We start from the raw sequence: 20,020 nt of genomic DNA, 5'->3' as shown, positions 1-20,020 counted from the left end.
CTTCGCGAGCCGAGCCAGTGCGATGCACGTGACTCACGGCAAAAAAGACACCTTTGTCTCTGCCTCGTTTTTATCTCTGGGGCCTTTTGAATCCAGAGATTGGTCGAGCGACCTCAGTTGGACGGCTCCACCTTGCTCGGAATTTCCGAAGCTTCCTCTTGGGGAAAGAAACGGGAGAGGGGGCAGAGCGCAGGTTGCATTCCAGTACCAGGCGGGTGTGAGTCATTGGCGCGGCCCACGAGGAGGACAACAATGCCGGGGCAGCGTCATCATTCGCCGGGGCAACGTCATCATCGCCGGGGCTGCCAGTCCCCCTGCCGGCCCGAAAGACTTGGTCACTTCCGCTGTGATCAAGATGGCGTCACGTGTCCTCCTGCTGCCTGGTTCCGTCTCCAACCCTGGGAACCTGGGAACTTGCTGCCATTCAAGGACTTCGAGTGTCATTCCCCGACACACTTCGCCGTCACGGCGACCCTGCTGCTGCCCCAATCTGCGGATTCCCGTCCCGATGCCTGGAGCCCGCCTGCAAGCCACATGCACTGCGGGTGGGCGCTCGTGCCGACGCCAACGACGGGGCGCGTCGTCAGGGTACGCTCCGGCGTCGTCATTCCTGGACTTCGGCCAAGACATCGTCCTGTCCCTGTGCCATGGTGAGCCACGAACTTCAGCGCCGGGAGCGTCCCCGAAGATATTTCATTTGTCAACCCTAGCATGCTGGGGTCGGTACGGGACGTGGTAGTTTTTTTTTTTCGGTTTTGTTTTTTTATTTTGTTTTTGAGAGCCGGTAGGCCGTTTTATTTTTTGGCCTACCTTAGCCTTGAGAAGGGGGGAGTGTGGGAACCATTGGGTTCCCTCTATCCCTATCTAGGCCTAGCTTCGAGCAGGCCGTGGGAGCCGTCGTCACCAATGGCGTCGGCCTCCCGGATACAAGGAACCACGAGGCCGAATTCCTCGAAGGGGCCGGCTCTCCCTTGCCCATTTGGGTGAACGCGCCTTCGGCACACCCTTGAGAGCTATGATGGACGCGACTGCTAGTGGCCTCCCCGGGCGCGTCCATTCTCCGAGGCTATTTAAGCTGGCCCCGAAGGTGGGCCAGGGGCTCTCGTCGGCGGAGGCCCTGGCTCTACGGAGCTCGGTTTTTCTTTGTGGGCCTCCGACTTCCCGTGATTCTGTCTAATGCGGCAGCGCGGGAAACCGACCGGGTGATACTGGCAATTGAGCCAGCGCCCAGACTTTTCGTTGTCTAAGAGCGAAGCGTGTTGGCATTGCAGTCAATAAACACGTCTTTATTCGAACCCGAGGAACCTTCTTTGTGTTTCCAAGTGGTAACCCCCCCAAAGGGCAAATCCCACAACCCGCATGCCCTGGCTGTACATATGTTTGGTTGCGGTCCGGGGAAGATTAACCTGGACACCTATTTCGCTTGCGGTAGCTTTAACTTCGGCAAACAGTTGGTTGAACTCGGTCTCACACATCCCTCTTTTAGCCTTCTGTTGAAAGAGAGTTTTGTGCAATAACTCGACCGCAGTTTGCAGATCCAGGGTTTCTTTCTGGAAAAGCCAGCTCGATGGCTGTGTGAGGGCAAAAGTGCCACTCATTGAGAGCACCACAACACGGAAATTGCCAGTTTGAAGGGCTGCAATGAACGTGCTTGCCTTAGCAGCAGACGACGTCTGTTTCTTGATTAAAAATTAAAACAGCGCAAGGACACTGTCGAGAACAAGAAGGTAGACGAACAAGGCGCTGATTTACAACTAAAGTTTATTCGTGCTAACACCAAGTATAAATACTGAACGTCATGACAAACAAACAGAGATAAAAAAAGATAAAACACATGTAATGGACGCCACGTGCTCCTTAGCCACCGTTATGCGCTGTCACTTTGTGTCGAGAAAGCAACATTCCTTTTCGGATAGACATATAGAAGGAGTACTGACGCAGTTTTCCCCCAATTTTCCAATTTCCCGCGCCTCAATGATTTCTCGAGTGAGCTTGTCCTTATTCTTTCTAATCACTTCACACTTGTCGAAGACGGGAGTGCAGCAGCAGTCAGGACAATGCAGGCCAAGGTGACCTGACACAACTCTAAAAACGTTATACTTATGTTCTCGCAAGCGATCATTGAGCCAGCGCCCCGTTTGCCCGACATATCTCCTGCCGCACGAGAGGGGAATAGAGTACACCACTCCCTCCACACAGTTCACGAATCGGTCGTCATGTTTTTTGGTGCAACCCTGGTTTTCCTTAGAACAGGGGTTCACTTTTTTGCAGAGCCCAGACAGCTTTTCCGGAGCCGAAAAAACCACATCAACATCAACCCTTCGGCCAACTTTCTTTAGGTTGTGCGAGATTTTGTGCAGGTATGGTAAAACGGTTACTTTTTTGTTAACCTTATGAGCTTGCTGGGTCGTTTCCTCACGTGCTTTCTGAAGTAGGCTCTCAGCAACTGACGTCAACAGGTAAGACGGATATCCCGCATATCTGAGAATGATGCTTGTGCGTCGAAGCTCTCTTTTACCCTGTGGGGGCCAGACTTGAACAAGGCATTTCTAAAACAGAGGTTAGCAATTCCCCTTTTTACTAGTTTGGAATGCGCTGAGGAAAAAGGCAAGATCTGTTTCTTAGCCCTCGGCTCACATAGCCAGCACACATGGCCATGGCCAAGTTGAAGGCTCAGATCCAGAAACCTAATGGCCCTATTTACAGGTACTTCATGCGTCGGCACTAGCGGTTCCAGACACTCCTTAAACGTTGACAGGACGAACGACACATATCCATATCTTCCTTGTCACAATCTAGGAGCACCAAATAGTCATCTACGAATCTACAAATTTTTGCCACCATGGTTCCTTCTAGTTTGCCTGACAGGACACTATCGTGGAACGCAAGGAATATATCGCTAAGTACTGGGGCTATACACGATCCTATGCAAACGCCATTTTTCTGAATAAAAACACCGTCATTCACCGTCGTGAACGTCAACTTGAGATAAAAAGATAAAAGTTCTAGAAAGTGACCGAACTAAGTCCAGATTCATTCTGAAACGCCACAGTACCGTGATTGTCAATACGGTCTTCAACAGATCCTAACAGCTCTTTATGGGGAATCGAATAATACAAATCTTTAATGTCAATAGAGCAAACCAACAAGCTACGGTTCGGGTGGTCTTTAAAAAAATCTATTATCTGATCAGAGTTCTTCACCCGAAAGGGGTCATCAATCTTCAACATATTCAGTTTCGTTTGCAAAAATAAAGACACAGATTTTTGCCATGTTCCTTTCTCCGACACAATCACGCGTAGCGCAGAGTCAATCTTTTGCGTTTTGGCCAAAAGGAATAAATCTAAACCTAAACCTTTGCCCTGATGGATCGCTTGGCCCAGTTTATCTAGACTTAGGCGTTTCCAAAGCCTACGTGCTTCAGTTTTCACCTTCGAAAGTGACACGTCATCCCTGCGCTTAAACGTGGCCGTTATGCCGTCTGACGGTTTAGACATAAACATCCCCTTAGGCACCACTGCGAAGCCTCCATCTTTATCTGCTGGTAATAAAGACAGGGAATTTTCTTTTAAGTAGGCGACAGTGGTTTTTAGCGGAACCTTGGACCCCGAGGGTTTGCAATGTAACAACACGTCCACGCCCTCAGATATACATCTGTCAACTTCAGACTCCAGAGCTCGTCCCGAAACTTGTCTCACCATCGTTAGCAGCTCGGGAGGCGATTTTCTTGGTTCGACTCCAAACTTCGGGCCTTGGCTCAGAACTTGTTCCACTTTCACTGGTAGTTCAAAGTCCCCCAACTTGTGAACCAGGTTTCCCGCAGCCGCCGTCGTCTTTGGGATGCTGGCTCGAAGGTGCATCAAGGTTTGACGCCACAAGAATTCAACAGTTCGGTCGATTGTGCGGGAGAACTCCCGCCACCTTGCCCCTCTGCCACACGAATCAGCTCCATCAAGTAGCCGAAGATACAGGCAATCCTTGTACAGCCGTATCTGTCTTTGATACTCAGCTCGTAGGATTCTGCATATCCTAGTTCCATGGCCTGGTGAGGGTTTCGAACCACCGAACAGTGGTTGAAAACCTTCACCAGGCCACTCTTCTAGTTCGCAATAGTGTCCGCTACTTCAAGAATATCCGCCAAGAAAGATGTGAATTTTTGCACGGCACTGTCCCGCTCTACTCGTCGGGATCTATAAAGCACCGGCCGTTGACATTTTGGGACCTGTAGAGGCGCTGCATTTTGTTTTGACGACGACCTGAAGAAAGACGTAGTTGTCGTAACAATACCCATGAAATTGCGCAACTTCGGTGCAGAGGATGGTTTTGAAAGGGGAAAATTCATAGCATGGCTTAAGCAGATACAACTCACGGCATGAGCAGATTCTTTTTGAATTTCTTAGACTGCCCCACATGTTTCAGAAATCATAACAATGCAGCCATCTGTTCCGATGTCAACGCAATGCACACGAAGCAATTCCATCGAGTGATTACTTTTTTTTACAATTTTCCGCCAGAACTTCATTATCAACGACGGCTCCTATGCCGAGTTGCAGCCTCCATCTTCGTTTCCCACAAGTCGCCTTCGGAAATGGAAGGGAGACAGTCTAAAATCTTGTGAAGTCTCCTCTTACGGCGTGAGTTCCAACTCGAGATTTGTCGAATTAGCTTGAAACAAGGCTCATCTAGGACACATGTTGGATGTCGGTATTTTTGTCGAAAATAATGCTGGAGTATTTAGCGCTGATTAAAATCTTTTAAATTTGAGCAAGAACTTCTTCATCGCAGTATGCGATCAATTAAGTTTTGAAGCGACTAGCTAGCAAAAGTAGCTCTCGAAGACGATTTTTCTAGGCGGTTTTGAATGGCCTTCACTACGGATTTAACAAGGAAACGCCGCAAATGCCGGAAGTTCTCTTGCTTAGACCTGCTCAGCTACTTAAGCGTGTTAATTCTGATCGAGGGCGACAAAGTCTTTTTGTTTACGCAGTGGTATGTTTTGTCCGCCGAGAAAGATGATTCACTCAGTAGTACGGCCTCTTCGTTTATGATTTTCAGCAATCTTCTACAGTCTGTGAGTCTTCAGTTGACTAGTTACGTCTTTTGGCGAAGAGTGGATGAGTGCGAGGAATTTTTTCCAAATTTGACGACGTCCCGGTACTATTTGTTGTTGTTGTTATGCAGCTCTAGAGCCAAATCTTTTCCGAGCAGCTCCGCGAAACAAGTGAGAGGTTGTGTAATGAGATTATCCAATGAAACGCTTTACTAATACCCTACAACACTTCCAACTACAAAGAATAGACAGTACTTGCAGGAAAGTACTCTCTTTCCGTTAGAGAACCAGCCAGTGATATTTCGACAAGTGTTCTTCCGTGAAGAAACGATTCTCGGCTTTTCCTCTCTTCTTATGCTGCGACGAGGGCTAAACATAGCCCTTTGACGCTTGTCAGTGGTTTTCCAGTAATTGGGAAGCCTAAAGTCTCCTAATCTGCCTTGGCCAGCAAAATAATCTACATCAAATGTACTCATACGAATGGTAGATTAACACAGTTCCTTCATTCGCCCCGTCGCTGACAGAAGATAGATCTGCGTGGAGAAAGGGAAAATGGCGGTGAAGCTGCGACAGAGGGCACCCACGCGGAGTCGCTTGAGGCACAATGGCTCAGGGTGGATGAAAAAACAGAGAAGATGCAACTGACGTCGCCAACGAACTCGACGAAGCTGGAGGTTCTTTGTTAATAGGTACCGAAACAAGTTCGATTCTCGAGCGCTCATTTCTTCAGCCAGATGAATCTTCCGCCTGCAAAGTGACAGGCACTTTTTAGTACCCAAGTCTTGTTTAACGCTTAGTTCAGTGTTGTAAAGTTGATATTTTTCGTGCATATGTTTCCACATGTTTGTGCCACACATGTTCGTATCCGCTCAATCAGTTGGACATCTCTGCCACATCCTTTTCAGAAGAGCTGATAGCCCTCGGAGACGAAAGGTGTTAAGACGACGATGCTACGCGTGACACAAACAGGGCACTCGTCAATGAAGAACCCGACACTGTTGGCAACGTATCTGCGCTGGTTGTTGAGCCTTCTTTCCTCGGTGGTAGGAGGAAAAGGTAAATTATTAAACGCTTGCTTCTTTGGCCAGACGAATCTGCCACCTGAAAATACACATTGGACTGTTCTTGAAATTTATCTCCCTACTTATATTGTACGGTAGCTTGCAATACACGTAGCTATTCCTTGTTGTTTTTTCTTTGAAATTAGAAAAATATTACTTCCCATTATTATTTGCGAAGAGCTGCCGTCCACCCGCAATGTGCTCAGTCTTGATGTTTTGTTTGGAGCTTCGAACCTAGTGGTTGTCTGTGGTGGGGGATGGGCGGCTTGGGCTACGCAAGGAATCGAACTGCGGCAGGACGTCAGGTTTCAAGCGTCTCTCGAAGAAATAATGCTCATTTACACCATATTCACTGTGTCGACCTGTGAGATTATATTTAGAAGAACACGCATTCCCGAGTGAATCTGCTAACTTTAAAGGATCTCCTTTCTCTTGTCCCAATGTGGGAAATTCGTGCACCAGGATTGGTTGCCAAGAATTGCAGAGTTGCACTACCGAAAACGCTCACGCTCTGCATCCATATTTTTTTACCACCACACGCACAAACACAAATAGACCTAAAACTCTTGCACATCCCCATCGTCAGCTTCCCAGCTGACATCGATTCAAGAAGAGGTATCGTGACCGACCCCAACCGAACGAATTAACCCATAGGGGGGCGGGGAGGGGAGCGGGGAATAATGAGCCACCAAACTCGAGATCCCACAATGAGGCAGCCAGTAGCACCGACAATCATTATCACCTCCGCGAGAGCATTAACTATGTTTGCCCTCTACACCCCCTCACCCCCACCTCCGAGGCTCCTTCCCAACGGGTAGGGCTTATCCCAGCAGAATGTTGTTTCCCTCAAAATAATAGACGATCCGTTTGATGACTTCTGGGAACGACTTACGTGTGTGTCGGTAGGCAACGCCATGTTACTTAACAAAAACGTCTCCGCTTAATCTACTGGGCGAGTGCCGTGATGTGCCCGTGAACTCGAACTGTCAAATAACGCTTTGTTGTGAGTGTCCAGAAGGCCCCCGATGACATATCTGCATATCTGAAAACCCGCTCAGTTTTCCACTTGAAACTCTTAAGGTCGCATGCTTGTCGCCAGAACTCAGAAAGATAGCCATCCCAAAGGGCATTACATTTCAACTCACATAACTCCGTTCAATTTCGATGTGATGATGCCTGAGCTTTCCTTTTTTTCTCGTGGGTTTAAAGCAAATGACATTTCATAAACTATTTTGACATGCTTGTCTATCAAAACATAAGGTTACTCTGTCTGACAACGCGAGCGTAGACGAAACGAAATAGACATCCTAAACCATGATGCCCCTTGACGCGGTCTTATGATGTGATCAAAACAAAGGGATATCCTGCATTCGTGACCAAGGAAAGCCCGCGTTTGCGGTAGACGGCAAGGTGTCCCTCATTCGAGCAATACAGCCCTCTAATTTGAGAAACTCATAACAATCTTATAGCGACGGCTGACGCGCTACCTGAGAAAGTCCAGAACTTCAAAATATTTCGGGCAGCGTGTATGATGTATCGTCGAAAGTCTCCTTATTCTTCGTCGAGGTCAAGACGCCACTTTCCGAATTCCCAAACAACGTCCCCACGCGCGTGCGTCTGTGTGTGTGTGTATCTCTTCTGTGATACATACACACACTTCGCAATACATACGCACCCCATGAGTTGATTAAAATTAGGTCCGTATTCAACCAGCACTAGGGGTTTTCAAACCTCCAGCGAAAGGGATGGTGTATGATGTGTATGATGAGTGTTAGTGTAGGAACCGAACGCTGATCGCTGCCAATACTCGCTGGCTCAGTAAACAGGACCTATGATGTTGGCAATTATTTTTCGAGCGAACAAAAAAAAAAAGGAGTAATTTAGGAGGAGAGGTTGACCGCTCCCCCTCGGCCCTTCTTCCCTTAGGGCCACTATCAAGCAGCGTCAGAAATGCATCGTCAAGTCGCTCGTCGTCCTCGAGCGTTTGCTCTCTCACCGGCGAAACCAATCGCGCAGAGTGAATGTTCCGTCGTCCTACGCTTTATCGGCGCGTGACTGGCTTAGCCGGTAACTGCAGACGCAGAAAGACGACGAGACCCCTGAAGAATGATTTCTTGCGCGGCCTGATCGTCTCCAACCGACTGTAGCATCAAGTGAGCCCGGAATCGGTGTCAATTTCAGTACAGGGAAGGTACTACGTCTTTAGAATTCGTAAATAATACAGACTGTACGAGGTCTGTCTCTTACCGTATAGGCCCAGATGCCTTTAGTCTCGGGGTGCATGAGCTTGCAGAACTGGGTTGCAAAAATCGACCGACCGGGAAACTTATTCGGTAATGGGGTGGTAAGAGGTGGTATAGAAGCCGTGTAGATTTGACAGTAGCCACCATAAGTCCTGTACAAGAAACGAGCAATTGCAACACACTGCCGCACCAAGAGAAACCGATCCTGAAAGGCTCAGTACAAGTAGCGCGAAATGGAGCATTTATATACCAAACAAAGTGCACCACAAAGCATTTTGAGGGTGGAAAATAAAAAAAGGATATTTCAAATATTAGAATTTCAGAAATGGGTATCCTAGATAAGACTAAAAACAAAGACGCACTCGCGACAACGTCATCCGTCAAGGAATTTCATCCTCGAATGTTTCGCGGAAAAAATAACTGGTGAAATGAAATATTCGCAGACGTCTAGAGTCCAGAAACTCAAGGTAGGCATTCTGGAAGAGCTGGCTGGGAGATATAGCCCAACTGTAAAAGTTACAAATACACCGAACAACCTCTCTTTGTGTTTTCTCAAATTTATTCTTATTTTTCTTTTTAGAGTGGGGATCCAAAACTACAGCTGCATATTCAAGAATAGGTCTTGCGTACGGCTTATAAGCAAGCAAATTTGCTGAGGGAGTGGAGCACTCCAGGGACCGTCCTAGAAAGCCGAGTTTCTGAAAAGCGCGTTGCCAGGTATACTCAATGGGGTCGTTCTATCGCAGACCAGGTCAGATGACGACTTCCAGGTATTTGAAAGATTTAACATTTCGCGATGGCGCACCATTTATGAAATAGGAGAATTGTGAAAAGCTTTTTTTTTTTTTTTTTTCCACGTGGTACTTATAGATACAGAATTCTTAGGATTAAAAGTCGTTTGCCATTTTCTCTGCCATGTTTTTCCAGAAAGAGGTCACTAAGAATTCGTATTGGGTAGGGATTTCGCTGTAAATAACACAATCATCGGCAAAAAGATTAATCTAAAAGAGAATGTCATCTAAAATATCACTAATAAAAAAAAAAAGAATTGTCTAAGAACAAGTTTCTGCGGCACTCCAGAGCCAACGAAAGCAGGTTCGTAAGTTAATTCACCGATAGTGACAGCCTGTTGGCGAGAACTCGGGTAGTCCGTAATCCAGTTTATTAGCATATTATTTCTTTGAATTGCTTTCAGTTTTGTTAACACCTTGAGTACGAAGCCTTAACAAAAACCGTCGAGAAGTCGATAAAATCATATATTCCTGGCCGCGTCGATTTAAAACCAACGAAAGGACTTCATAGAACTTCGTTTGATCGATCGCGTATCAGTGTTCTTCGCGCTGCGTTTCCTCACCCTAGATTTATATATATATATATATATATATATATTACACAATGGTTGACATCCTGGGTGGGGAATCAGGTTAGACGGAAACGATGGGGCATAAGGCGTCCTAGGAGCTAGCTTTCTTGTTCTATTTTAAAGCGCAGCTCTTACGCGCCCATTTTCGTGTTTCGCGGCGTCGGTGTCGGCATCTGCGTAACCGCACCAAAATTTAGCGGGAAATCGACATCACGTGCCCTCAACACCAATTCAATGCCCCGCTACGTGACCTCAACAGCACTTCAATTCCCCTCTAAATTTAGCGGCGGAATTCCATTTATCCGCTATATTTAGAGGACAAATTCAGTTTCTCTATTGGATTTAGCGGGAAAATTGACGTCACCTGACCTAAACACCAATTTAATTCACCGCTAAATTTTGAAGGGACTTCACTTGCTGTTGAGGTCACGTGACGTCAAGTTTCTTGCTAAATCTAGCGGAAAAAGTGATTTTATTCATGGGTGAGGTGACACCAAGTCGTGTGACATCATTTTACCCGTTAAATTTTGAGAGGAAACTGAAGAGGAGGAGGATTGGAGGAGGAGGAGGAGAGAGTACGGAAGAAGGAGGAGGGCAATACCCTCCCTTCCGTACCCTCCCTTCCTCCTCGAGAACTACGCTCTAATTTCGCATTACAGATTTTTTTAAAAGTCATTCTTTTTATTTAACATTTAACGTTAAATTGTCAATTACGGCGGGACATTTTTTTTCCTGCGTGCGTGGGATCTACTGCAGAGAGCGTGAACTTCCCGAGCAATTTGTTTCGTGAAGTACTAGATACGGCTTTTGAAGGCGACCAGAACACCATAATGCCTAGAGGTGTACGTTACTCGATGCAGCCCTTACAGGCATCACATCAGGGCGCTCACACAGGTAAGTCTCTTGGTGGACGCAAAGTACTGTCTCTGGGCGCGTTAATTCCGTGCTCCGAAGCGCGAGAATTTGGCGCTTCTTTCACTAAACAGCCAGGAGTGCCGCCAAAGACTGACGATCGAGCGCGCTCTTCGTGCACCGAGTATATATCAGAGTGCGAGTGGCTTCTTCGCACTCCATGACGTTACGTAAACAAACAAGATGGCTGCGCTGTTGTTGAGACCGTCGAGACGAAAGGCGTTGTCGAACTGCTTCTCCTTTTCAGTTGATTAGTGCTTGTTCCAGCAAGTAAAAACGATTTCATTTGAAAGCCAAGACAGCAAGTAGCGTTCCGGAGAAGGTTTGTTCGTGCATATCGCCTGAAAACGAATTCATCTATCAAACGATTGCGTGCCGATGGCACAGCGACAGGAAAGCTGTCGAGATGAGGAGACAATCGGACCGCTGCCTCTTTTTTAATGCTTAGCTCGGCGAAAAACGATACTTCGAGTGAAAAGCCGAACTATTAATTAGCGTGGAAGAAAGGGTTTTTTCATGCGTCCTTCCTAAAGACGAATCGATCTATCGAAGGATCGTGCAGATCGCTCGGCGACAGAAAAGTTGTCGAGAAGGCAGTCGGACCGTTGCCCTTTAAGAATGTTTAGCACAGCTAATCCAGGTACTTCGATTGGAATGCCGAAAAATCATGTTCGTGCATCTCGCCTGAATACGAATTGGCGTGCTATCTATTGAACGACGGCGTGCCGGTGTAGGCGTAGCACATCGCTGGCTTCTGGCAGGTGCTACAAGACGGAAGCACGAAATATCTGACAAGATTGAGGGCTTTGTCCGTCCACAAGTGGGTTCAAGAATGTTGACTTTAATTTAAATCTGAAGAGTCAATAAGCATGATCATGGTCAATAAATATATCAGCCGAGGTAACTTTCCACATATGTGCTCAAAACCAAGCCTTCAAATATTTCCGGATTATCAAAACCTTCGTAAAAACTTCACAAGGACGCCCTCTTTTTTTTTTTTTTTTACTTTACGTTCTGCCGCTCCACGCAGGCCTAATTAATTTGCATCCAAAGTAATTTCGGCTTCTGTCACCCGTATCCACGAGATGCCGGTTTCATCGTAACCGTGTAGTCGAAAGGTGCTCGTGCGGCTCCTGGATGGTTACGGTGTGTCGCGCTCCTGAACGCCAGGGGCCGTTTAGCGGTTTAGTTTCTGCGCTCGGAGTAGGAGTTAAGGAACACGGACTTAACGCGCCCTCTTACACAGCAGTCTATACTCCGGTTCACGTTAATCTGGACCGCAGCCAAACCTACCATCCGACGGAGCGAATCGGGCGCCGCCAAAACTGCATTGTGACTGCAGTTGGCGCCTTTTCACGTTTGCTCACTCCAATCAAGCGCAGCGAATGCGCTGTGATTCTGCGCTTTGCTTTCGAGGGGTTACCGGTCTAGCCGACGACAGTAAACTTTTAAAGATTACAAACGCTTTTACGATCAATCGATTCCTAGCGTTAGCTGGAGTCAGGCTTGGAGTGAAACGAAGTTTAGAACACACGAACGGTGGCCTTTCGTACTCACAGCGCCACGTGTTCTCCCGGAGGAATGAAATTTCGTGAATATTCTCGGGGATTGATTGTTTTTTTTTGTTTTTTTGTTTTTTTTGTTAGTGATTACACCGCCAGTCGGTCGTGTGCTAGTCGCGAAGCACACAACGCCACGGCGGTTGCCGTATGTTATTGCCAGCTACGTACACGATAGCATTCTAGAATGAAGGCAATATATGCAACGTGGAGCAAATTTAAAACATGCGTACGCCAGGAACCACTTGATCTGAGAGGCAGCACAAGCGGAAAAACGGTCGTGCTCAACGCCGCAGTCCCGCAGTCCACACATTATATAAGGATTGCTTGCCGGACACGCCTCGGCTCCGGGATGGCCTTGTTCTTCTACCGCAGCCGACTCCCCATCATGAACGAGACCTAACCTGCAGTAGATTACACATATCATTCGTGCAAACAGACAAATAATAAAAAAAAAACACTAAGTAATAAGAATATACATTAGAAATGACGTTTTCTATGATACACGGTAGACATTTGTGTACAGGTATGATAAAAAAAAAAAAAAGTATGTGCTTCTGCTGTGCTTCGCAGCAGACAATACATCGAAATGAGACAGCATTGCAAGTTTCCTTGTGGGAAAGCTCTATTCGTCAGATTAAATAGTGACAAACCTCGTTCCTTTACTGAGGTCTCGGTCGTAGCAGAACGAATGCACCTCGCTACTCTGTTGCTGAAAGGCCGTTGTCTCGTTTCCGGCGTCTGATATACGCGGAGCGCAGCCTCAGTGGGCAGCCGCCTCTGTTCAGCGATGTCCTTTCCAATCCGCTTCTTTCATACGAGCCGTTATGAAGACGGCAAGAGCACTTCCACCAAACGTATCTCCTCTATTACAGGACGAACGAATGGTTCGACCGTGGACAGTATTGGCTATACCCTTTTCTTATATCCGGCGGTAGCTTCCGCCACCTAGCCAAGGCATTCACATTTACATTCCTCTGCATTCAATTTTGTTACAAATATCGTCGTTCCGTTAAATCATGTACCAAACTAATTGCCTGCAATATTACACGTCTCAAGACCTCCCTGAATCTACAAACATCCTTGTTTGTGATTGCAGTCCAATGTTTCCCCTTCTTCCGTACTCGCCAACACAGCGCTCCACCCAAATCAGTTATCCTTTCCGGGGGAGGGGGGGGGGGGGGGGGGGGAGGAAAAACGCTGAATGCACTTCAAAACCGATATTTTAGTGTCTTCCTGTCACTAGGAAATACGAGATATATATGTCTGCATTTTGAATATGTGCTATCTGTTTGTCTTTAATAGAACCATTCTCGCGCAATGCACTAAGACGATTCCATATGGAGTATCTAACAGACGTTCCTTTACTATGTCACATGTTTCTCTTTCTGCCTTGTTTACTCTTATTTTTTTTTCATTAAACTAGTCTGCGCAACCCCGTAACATTAGTGTGTAACCATTTAAATGTCAACTTTTGGGTTCGGTTAAGTTGTTCATTTTCTGTTTAAATTATTTGTGGCATAATCGCTTGTATACTTCCCGTGCCTACCACGTACGAGGTGCGGTCAAAAAACTTCGGAGGTTGTTTTGTAGGTCGTGTGTTATTATGCCAAAAGGGCGGTGTTCACTGAACATTTAGAGCTGCACTACATAAGTTATTGTGATTGCTTTCACAAGCACATTAGCGATTTCACAGTAAACAAACACAGTGCGAGAACAAATATTGATTATGCGTCAAACTCAGCAAATCTAAAACAGACACCTTTGCATGATTCAGCAATCTTATGTGACAAGCAGCGAATCGTGCGGAATGTTTTCATTGGCACTCGCGCTTCAATAATGGCAAAATCATCGATGAAGACGAAGAGAGGTAGACATACCTTTTCCCACCTTCTAAAAGGCACGCCGTGAAGATTATATCTGCGGGATGATTATCACCACCTCCCCCCCCTCCCCGGTCCCCACCCCTCCAATTTAAAGACAATATTATCAAAGTGAAAACAAACGTCCAGAATACATAAAGAGTCGAGGACAAGCCTAGAAGATGAAAGAAGGAAATAAATTGAGCTTCCTAATCAGAGCAAAGTGGCGAAGAACATTGACACTAAACTATAGACACGCTAACCACAAACATTAAACGCCAATTAACAAGGCTAAATGAACCCAAAGCTATTAGGATGAAAAGATTTGGCACATTGAAATGTCACTCGAATAAATGGGACGTTCCGTGAATTCGGCAGTAAAGCGCTGTGCCTTCGGCAAGAAATATATATTGTGATTCTCACGCTGGTTACTACCCTTGAGTGGGGAATCGGTGGGCAAGTGGGCTAGCGCACACCAGGTCGGCGTACGTAGAACGAAAGCTCGCGCTGCAAAACCCTGACATCCTGGGTTCAATCCCATCCCTGCCCATTTCAATCTGGATGAGCGTTGCACCGGCGCGCGGTCGTCTATCGCAACTGCGTGGTGCACATTAAAGACCCCAGGCTAGCGGTTCGTACTTAACTGGCCAAATTGCCCATCCATAGCTCATAGACAAGTCCCCCGCTGAGGTAGACTAACTTCAGCGTCTATAAACATATGCACAGAACACAACTTCTGTTGAGTGAAGGTTGTTTTGAGATTATATGATATTTCTGTATGTTTCAAATTTCATAAGAATTTTAGCTCTGATTTCTGAAACCCGCCTTCAAACCTTAGTACCTGCTCATGAATTTCAGAACTCCCTATGCGAATTTGACCCAGCAAGGGCACACTTACGAATGACCCAGTTCGTGACACAGAGTCTTGACTCCTGAAAAGGTACCTGGGACGTCTCGACCCACAGAAAACCTGTAATACCTGCAGGCCTGGCCAGTGTAGGATTCACCTAAAAACAATAATTGTGTTAAGACTAAGGGCATTGTGAGTGACCAAAATAGACACGAGCACTTCTTTCGATGTACATACTGCGGCGCATAGCAACTAAGCAAAACATTAACACTGGGATTCTTTTTGTCCAGGAATCTGTTCATGATTTTCTTTATTTAAAGTTAACGGATAACGAAAAAAAGTCATAGTCCACTATTTAGAGGGGTATCGTTCTGTTTAACTGATTTATTTATAATATTGACGTATGTTTATTTAATTTCTTGGACAGAGAAAAACGTATATGGTTTACTTAAAAATATTCTATGCAGTACCAAGTTCGTTTGTGTCATGGAAGCCGGGGATGTAATAATTGAGGCGGAATCTCTTCAGGTATGGCACCACACTTTACTCAAAATGTTAATTTCTTGATATGTTTCGACTTCAGACCCTCCAGAAGTGGCTAATAATAGTTACTCTTTTAATAGGTCTTTCATTTGTTTTTCCTTAGATCCCCGGGAGAGTCAGAGGCGAGCATCCTTGATTCAAGAATAATGCGCAGATTCATTAGTGAAAACGACAGGTGGCAATCGACGGCCGCGACCGGCGGTGTAATTTATTTCACCGAAATGTGCCAAATCAAAGCTTTGCAGTCAGTTGCCCAACACTAGGGCGTCTTCCTAGTCACTGGATGCGCTGAACAACACAAAATACCGAGACGATTGCACAACAAGCGAAATTACTCACTAAGTGTGAATTGTATCACGCGAGCCTCAGGAGCCAGGCAAACAAACAAAGGTGGGGTCGAAAGGCGAAGCGGAGAGAAGCGCTTTCATAAGAAGTCATAGCTCGATGCCACAATCCAAAAAAAAAAAAAAAAAAAAAACGCCAGAAAAGACGAATCTGCGTTGCCACGACATCTGGGACCGTGCTTGGCTAGCATGCGGTAGGCACGCCGCTTAGAAGGCCAACAGATCTTGAAACCTGAGACGAGGAGTCGGTTGCTAAACTCCAATCCCTCGTCAAGGATACAGAACGTTTCGTGAGTAACCTTGTCTATTAAAGGTAAAGATGCCTTTTGGTGCCGAAATCGACACAAAGCGAGCAAAGCAAACCCCGTGCAGGGTACGCTCTTCGAAAAATGGGTCTAAAAGTCCTCCCTAAAGGGAGAAACGCTCTTGACACTTATGTTTACTAATAAAAGAAAAAAACTCTCGTCCCAGAAAGCTGAGGAGCGAACTTCCTTTGTCGCCTGCATGTCATTATGGCGGCCCCAAATCGAGATAATAGAACTCAATAAAGCGTACGGGGCGAGTGGAGCAGCAAATAAAAGTGCAACACGAGCTTTCCGCGGACTCTATTTATTTCCGAAGCCAAGCTTCACCCGTTGGTAAAGAAACTTGCCCTTCAAGAGCTGTCACTGAGTCTTCTCGTCCTCAGCACTGGGATGTTAAACGAAGACTGCTGATACCCAGTTATCAATTTACTTTGGCGGGCTAGTTCGCTATACATATTAAATTACAAATAGCGCTGAGACAAAGACAGGACAAGCGCGAACTCACAACTGACGGTTTCATATACAATAATATTGTTGTATTATGTAGTAATATATACAACGATACCGCCGTATATAAAACCATGAGTTGTGAGATAGCGCCTGTCCTGTCGACTTTTTCGTCATTCCTTGTCTTAGCGCTATTTGTAGTTTAGTACGATACCCAGTTACTTCCCGCAATTTACGTCTCAACTTTGCTATTCCGCGAGCCACAATTCCTTCCTAAGCACCGCACGTCATGGAGGAGTGATAAACCATTCGCAAAACCAAGAGTCGCTTTTAAAAGAACAAATTCGAAGCAGCCTACTTGAACGATTGTTGTACGGTAACTAGAAAATCTCCCGTCGCGAAGCGGCAAAGAAGATTAAATCTTTCGCCAGCAGATAACAGGTTTCAGCAGAGTAATTGCAAGTGGCTAGGCTAGGTGGCGCCGGTTACCACCCAAATCATGTGCTACAAAAAGACTTGTTTGTTCGCGTCACCAATGCGATGAACGAGGTAGAGGCGCTTAGGGCGATAAACGTGACCCCCACTTTCCTGCCGCCATGTTGTGCAATTTGACCACTAGACTCGTGACTGTACCAATTCCTGAGACTTGCACGCCAAACTAAGCCAAGATTCGTATGGCGATCACTGTAAAGAACACGATAAACTATCTTTTTTCTCTCAATACTCCTAGCTCCAGAGATCATTAACTAACTGCGATAGAAACCCAAAATACAGCACAGGGTCTGACGGCATCTATCGGAGACATTGCGAAGCTGTACGAGTTTTTGTTGTAAATGCGCATTTGCACTTAAAACAAACAAAACATAACTTATCTCGTCGGTATTGCTATCAAAAATCAATAAGCAACTAATAGTGCATGGCACTTCGTTAAAATCTAGACGTAAAACTATAAGGTCACATGTCTAGAGGTCAAAAATGTGCATCATAGCGGTGGTCAATGGGGGGTCACTTTCAGCTGCCAATTTATCGCTCTAAGTCCTTCTACCTCGTTGATTGCGATTCTGCACTTTCATGATAAACACATGGAGGTACACTACGCGTACCACAAGCATCAGGCGAACATATACAACGAAAGTATACACAAACGCCGCACATGCAAAAACCAATTCGAGAGCAAAGGGGTTAGGTGGGCTGGTTGGTGATTAATAGCCTTTAAAAAGTGATAGCACCGAAAAAACAGGCAAGGTCAAAAAAGTGAGGAACCGGCTGTTAATTTCCAATTCCTCGTCAAGGATACAAAATGTATTGTGGGTAACCTTGTCCTTTAAATGTAAGTATGCCTTCGTGAATGCAAGAATGTTTTTTCCCAATAAACGATAGTTTCGACAGCGACTTTTGTTCGTTCACTTCTTCGTCCTTGTCTACGTTTTCGGAGCTATTGCTTTTTAAAGATGAATTCAACAGCACACTAACCCGATTACTATTTCCGAGCTTAGTGCTGCAGACTTTTATATCCTTCGTTTTGCAGGTAAGGATTTTCTCGGTGAGCACCTGAGCAGAGGATGATATTCCCAGCATGTTGATATTTTTGCGGTAATGTCATACATTTGAAAATATTTGAACGGCTCAGGGGATGGCTCTTGTTGTAAGAAGTAAACACTCATGTCGTAATTGTTTTAAATGAAATTTAAAAAAAAACGCTTCACTGCGCATCCAAGCAATGTGTTCGCTTCCCCGCACAGCAGGCCGTAGCCAGTTTTTCTATCGTAGTATTTGTTTTTCCATTTGTGCTGCACGCGTGCGGCTGCAAATGTTTTATTTAATTAATTTCTGTACAGAAGTTATTCACTCTGCTGGAAGCGTTGGTTGAAGTACAGATAAGTCGCTTCTCGATCAATATGAATGCAGTCAAAACCGCGACTTCCCCAAGGTGTAAAATGTAGAAAGCTACGCCGAGGGAAGCTCGAAAGCTTCTAGCGCTATCACTGCGCGTCACTTGGAGGGTAGATGTTTCCAGGAACAAAAATTTATCAAACAGGAAAATAAAGGCTATTTTGTTCGTCGATTCTACCTAACTCCACTCAATTCCCCAAATTTTGGCATGAGTGATTTCCCAATAAAAATCATTAATAAAAGGCGCTACGTCATTTGCTTCGCGAAAAATTGAATATATATATATATACATATTGCTAAATCTTTCTTCCAACATGAACAGAAATCAAAACCATAAAATTCGCATCCGTCAGGCAACATTGGCCTCGGGCCGCCAAAAACATGGCATCACGTAGTAAGTCATGTCACGTGATCCACTACGCAACGACGGGTGGGCTGGTCATCGTTGGGGCGGACGTGCGCCAGGCGCAAGCGTCCTCTGCACTACACTGTTCACCTTCTGAAGTTTATGATATTCCACTGCATCTGCTCAACTGCGATATCCGTCTGTGCACGTAGTGTGAAGGAAACACAGATAACAATAATCACAAACGGTGAGACGACGACGGCAGCTACGGCAGGACGGCCGGACGGCTCCCAAGAAGCGCGCTGTGCAGGTGCGTTACGCCGATCGCGTAGACACCGTTGAGCGCCGAGAGGAAATGTTGCCAACATCCCCCGTTACGCTTGCCAGTAGAAGTAAAATAAACAGAAAGGGGCTATGATGATGACGTTTTACTCAATGTTGGCCACGTCAACACCGTAGCCTTGACTGCGCTGTTGGTGTCGCTTCTTTTCGTATGCTAGAGTCAGCCCATTTAGGTAACTTAGCGCGTTGCAAAGTTTGCCGGACCATTTAAGAAATATTTAGACAAAACTTGGTCACGAAATTTGACGTGTGGTCTTCCAAGGTGATGTTAAAAAGGAGTGCATTCTTCTTTTTTCAAAAACAAAATGAAGCGGAATTGCACTTTAATACTAAAATTCTGAACTGTAAATAAATTGCCACGCGACTCGGCAAGCTAGTGCGTGCGTGGCCGACTGGTTACCGCGCTTGACTTTCATGCGGAGGCTTAGGGTTCGATTTCTGGGAGTTACGCGTCTTTTATTTGTTCTTTCCATTTACTGTTCTGGTGAATTTAGAACATTGTTGTTTATTCTAGCTCATCCATAGTGAGTGACTCGAAGCAAATATGAAATGGCTGACCAATTACACGCTGTATAAATATCCACACAACCTTAATTATTATTCTAGGTCCAATTTTGGCATGCGTCGAACCTTCTCCGCTGAACATTCCAGAAGCCTACGCGCGCACATAAGGGGTTTCGCGTGGCGAGCCAAAGTCAGTTTTTCCTCAGCGCTCGATCCTGCTGTTTTGGCGACATCGACGCCTGCGACGCTAACGTTCTTCTATTTTATTTTCGGCGCAACTTCACCTTATTAAACGTTTTTTTTCTCCCGTTAACTGAACGCCTCATCCTTTGTCAATCGAGAAATTTTGGTGGATGTGCAAGGTAGACGCATGTCCGTGCAGGGGAGGCCTCTGAG

General features: G+C 45.8%; 1 protein-coding gene across 1 annotated transcript in view; it reads right to left on the bottom strand.

Annotated features, from left to right (window-relative positions):
- LOC115332216 overlaps window positions 1–20,020 on the bottom strand; it is a 58,773-nt gene that overhangs the window by 14,887 nt on the left and 23,866 nt on the right. Inside the window, 3 exon segments of the mRNA XM_042289111.1 lie at window positions 8,359–8,506; window positions 12,422–12,592; window positions 14,949–15,057. Coding sequence (XP_042145045.1) covers window positions 8,359–8,506; window positions 12,422–12,592; window positions 14,949–15,057 — 428 coding nt within the window.

The sequence above is a fragment of the Ixodes scapularis genome, unplaced genomic scaffold (genome assembly GCF_016920785.2).
Source record: "Ixodes scapularis isolate PalLabHiFi unplaced genomic scaffold, ASM1692078v2 PGA_scaffold11__112_contigs__length_91849675, whole genome shotgun sequence".
Classification (NCBI taxonomy): Eukaryota; Metazoa; Arthropoda; class Arachnida; order Ixodida; family Ixodidae; genus Ixodes; species Ixodes scapularis.
This window is presented reverse-complemented; position numbering and strand designations above follow the sequence as displayed.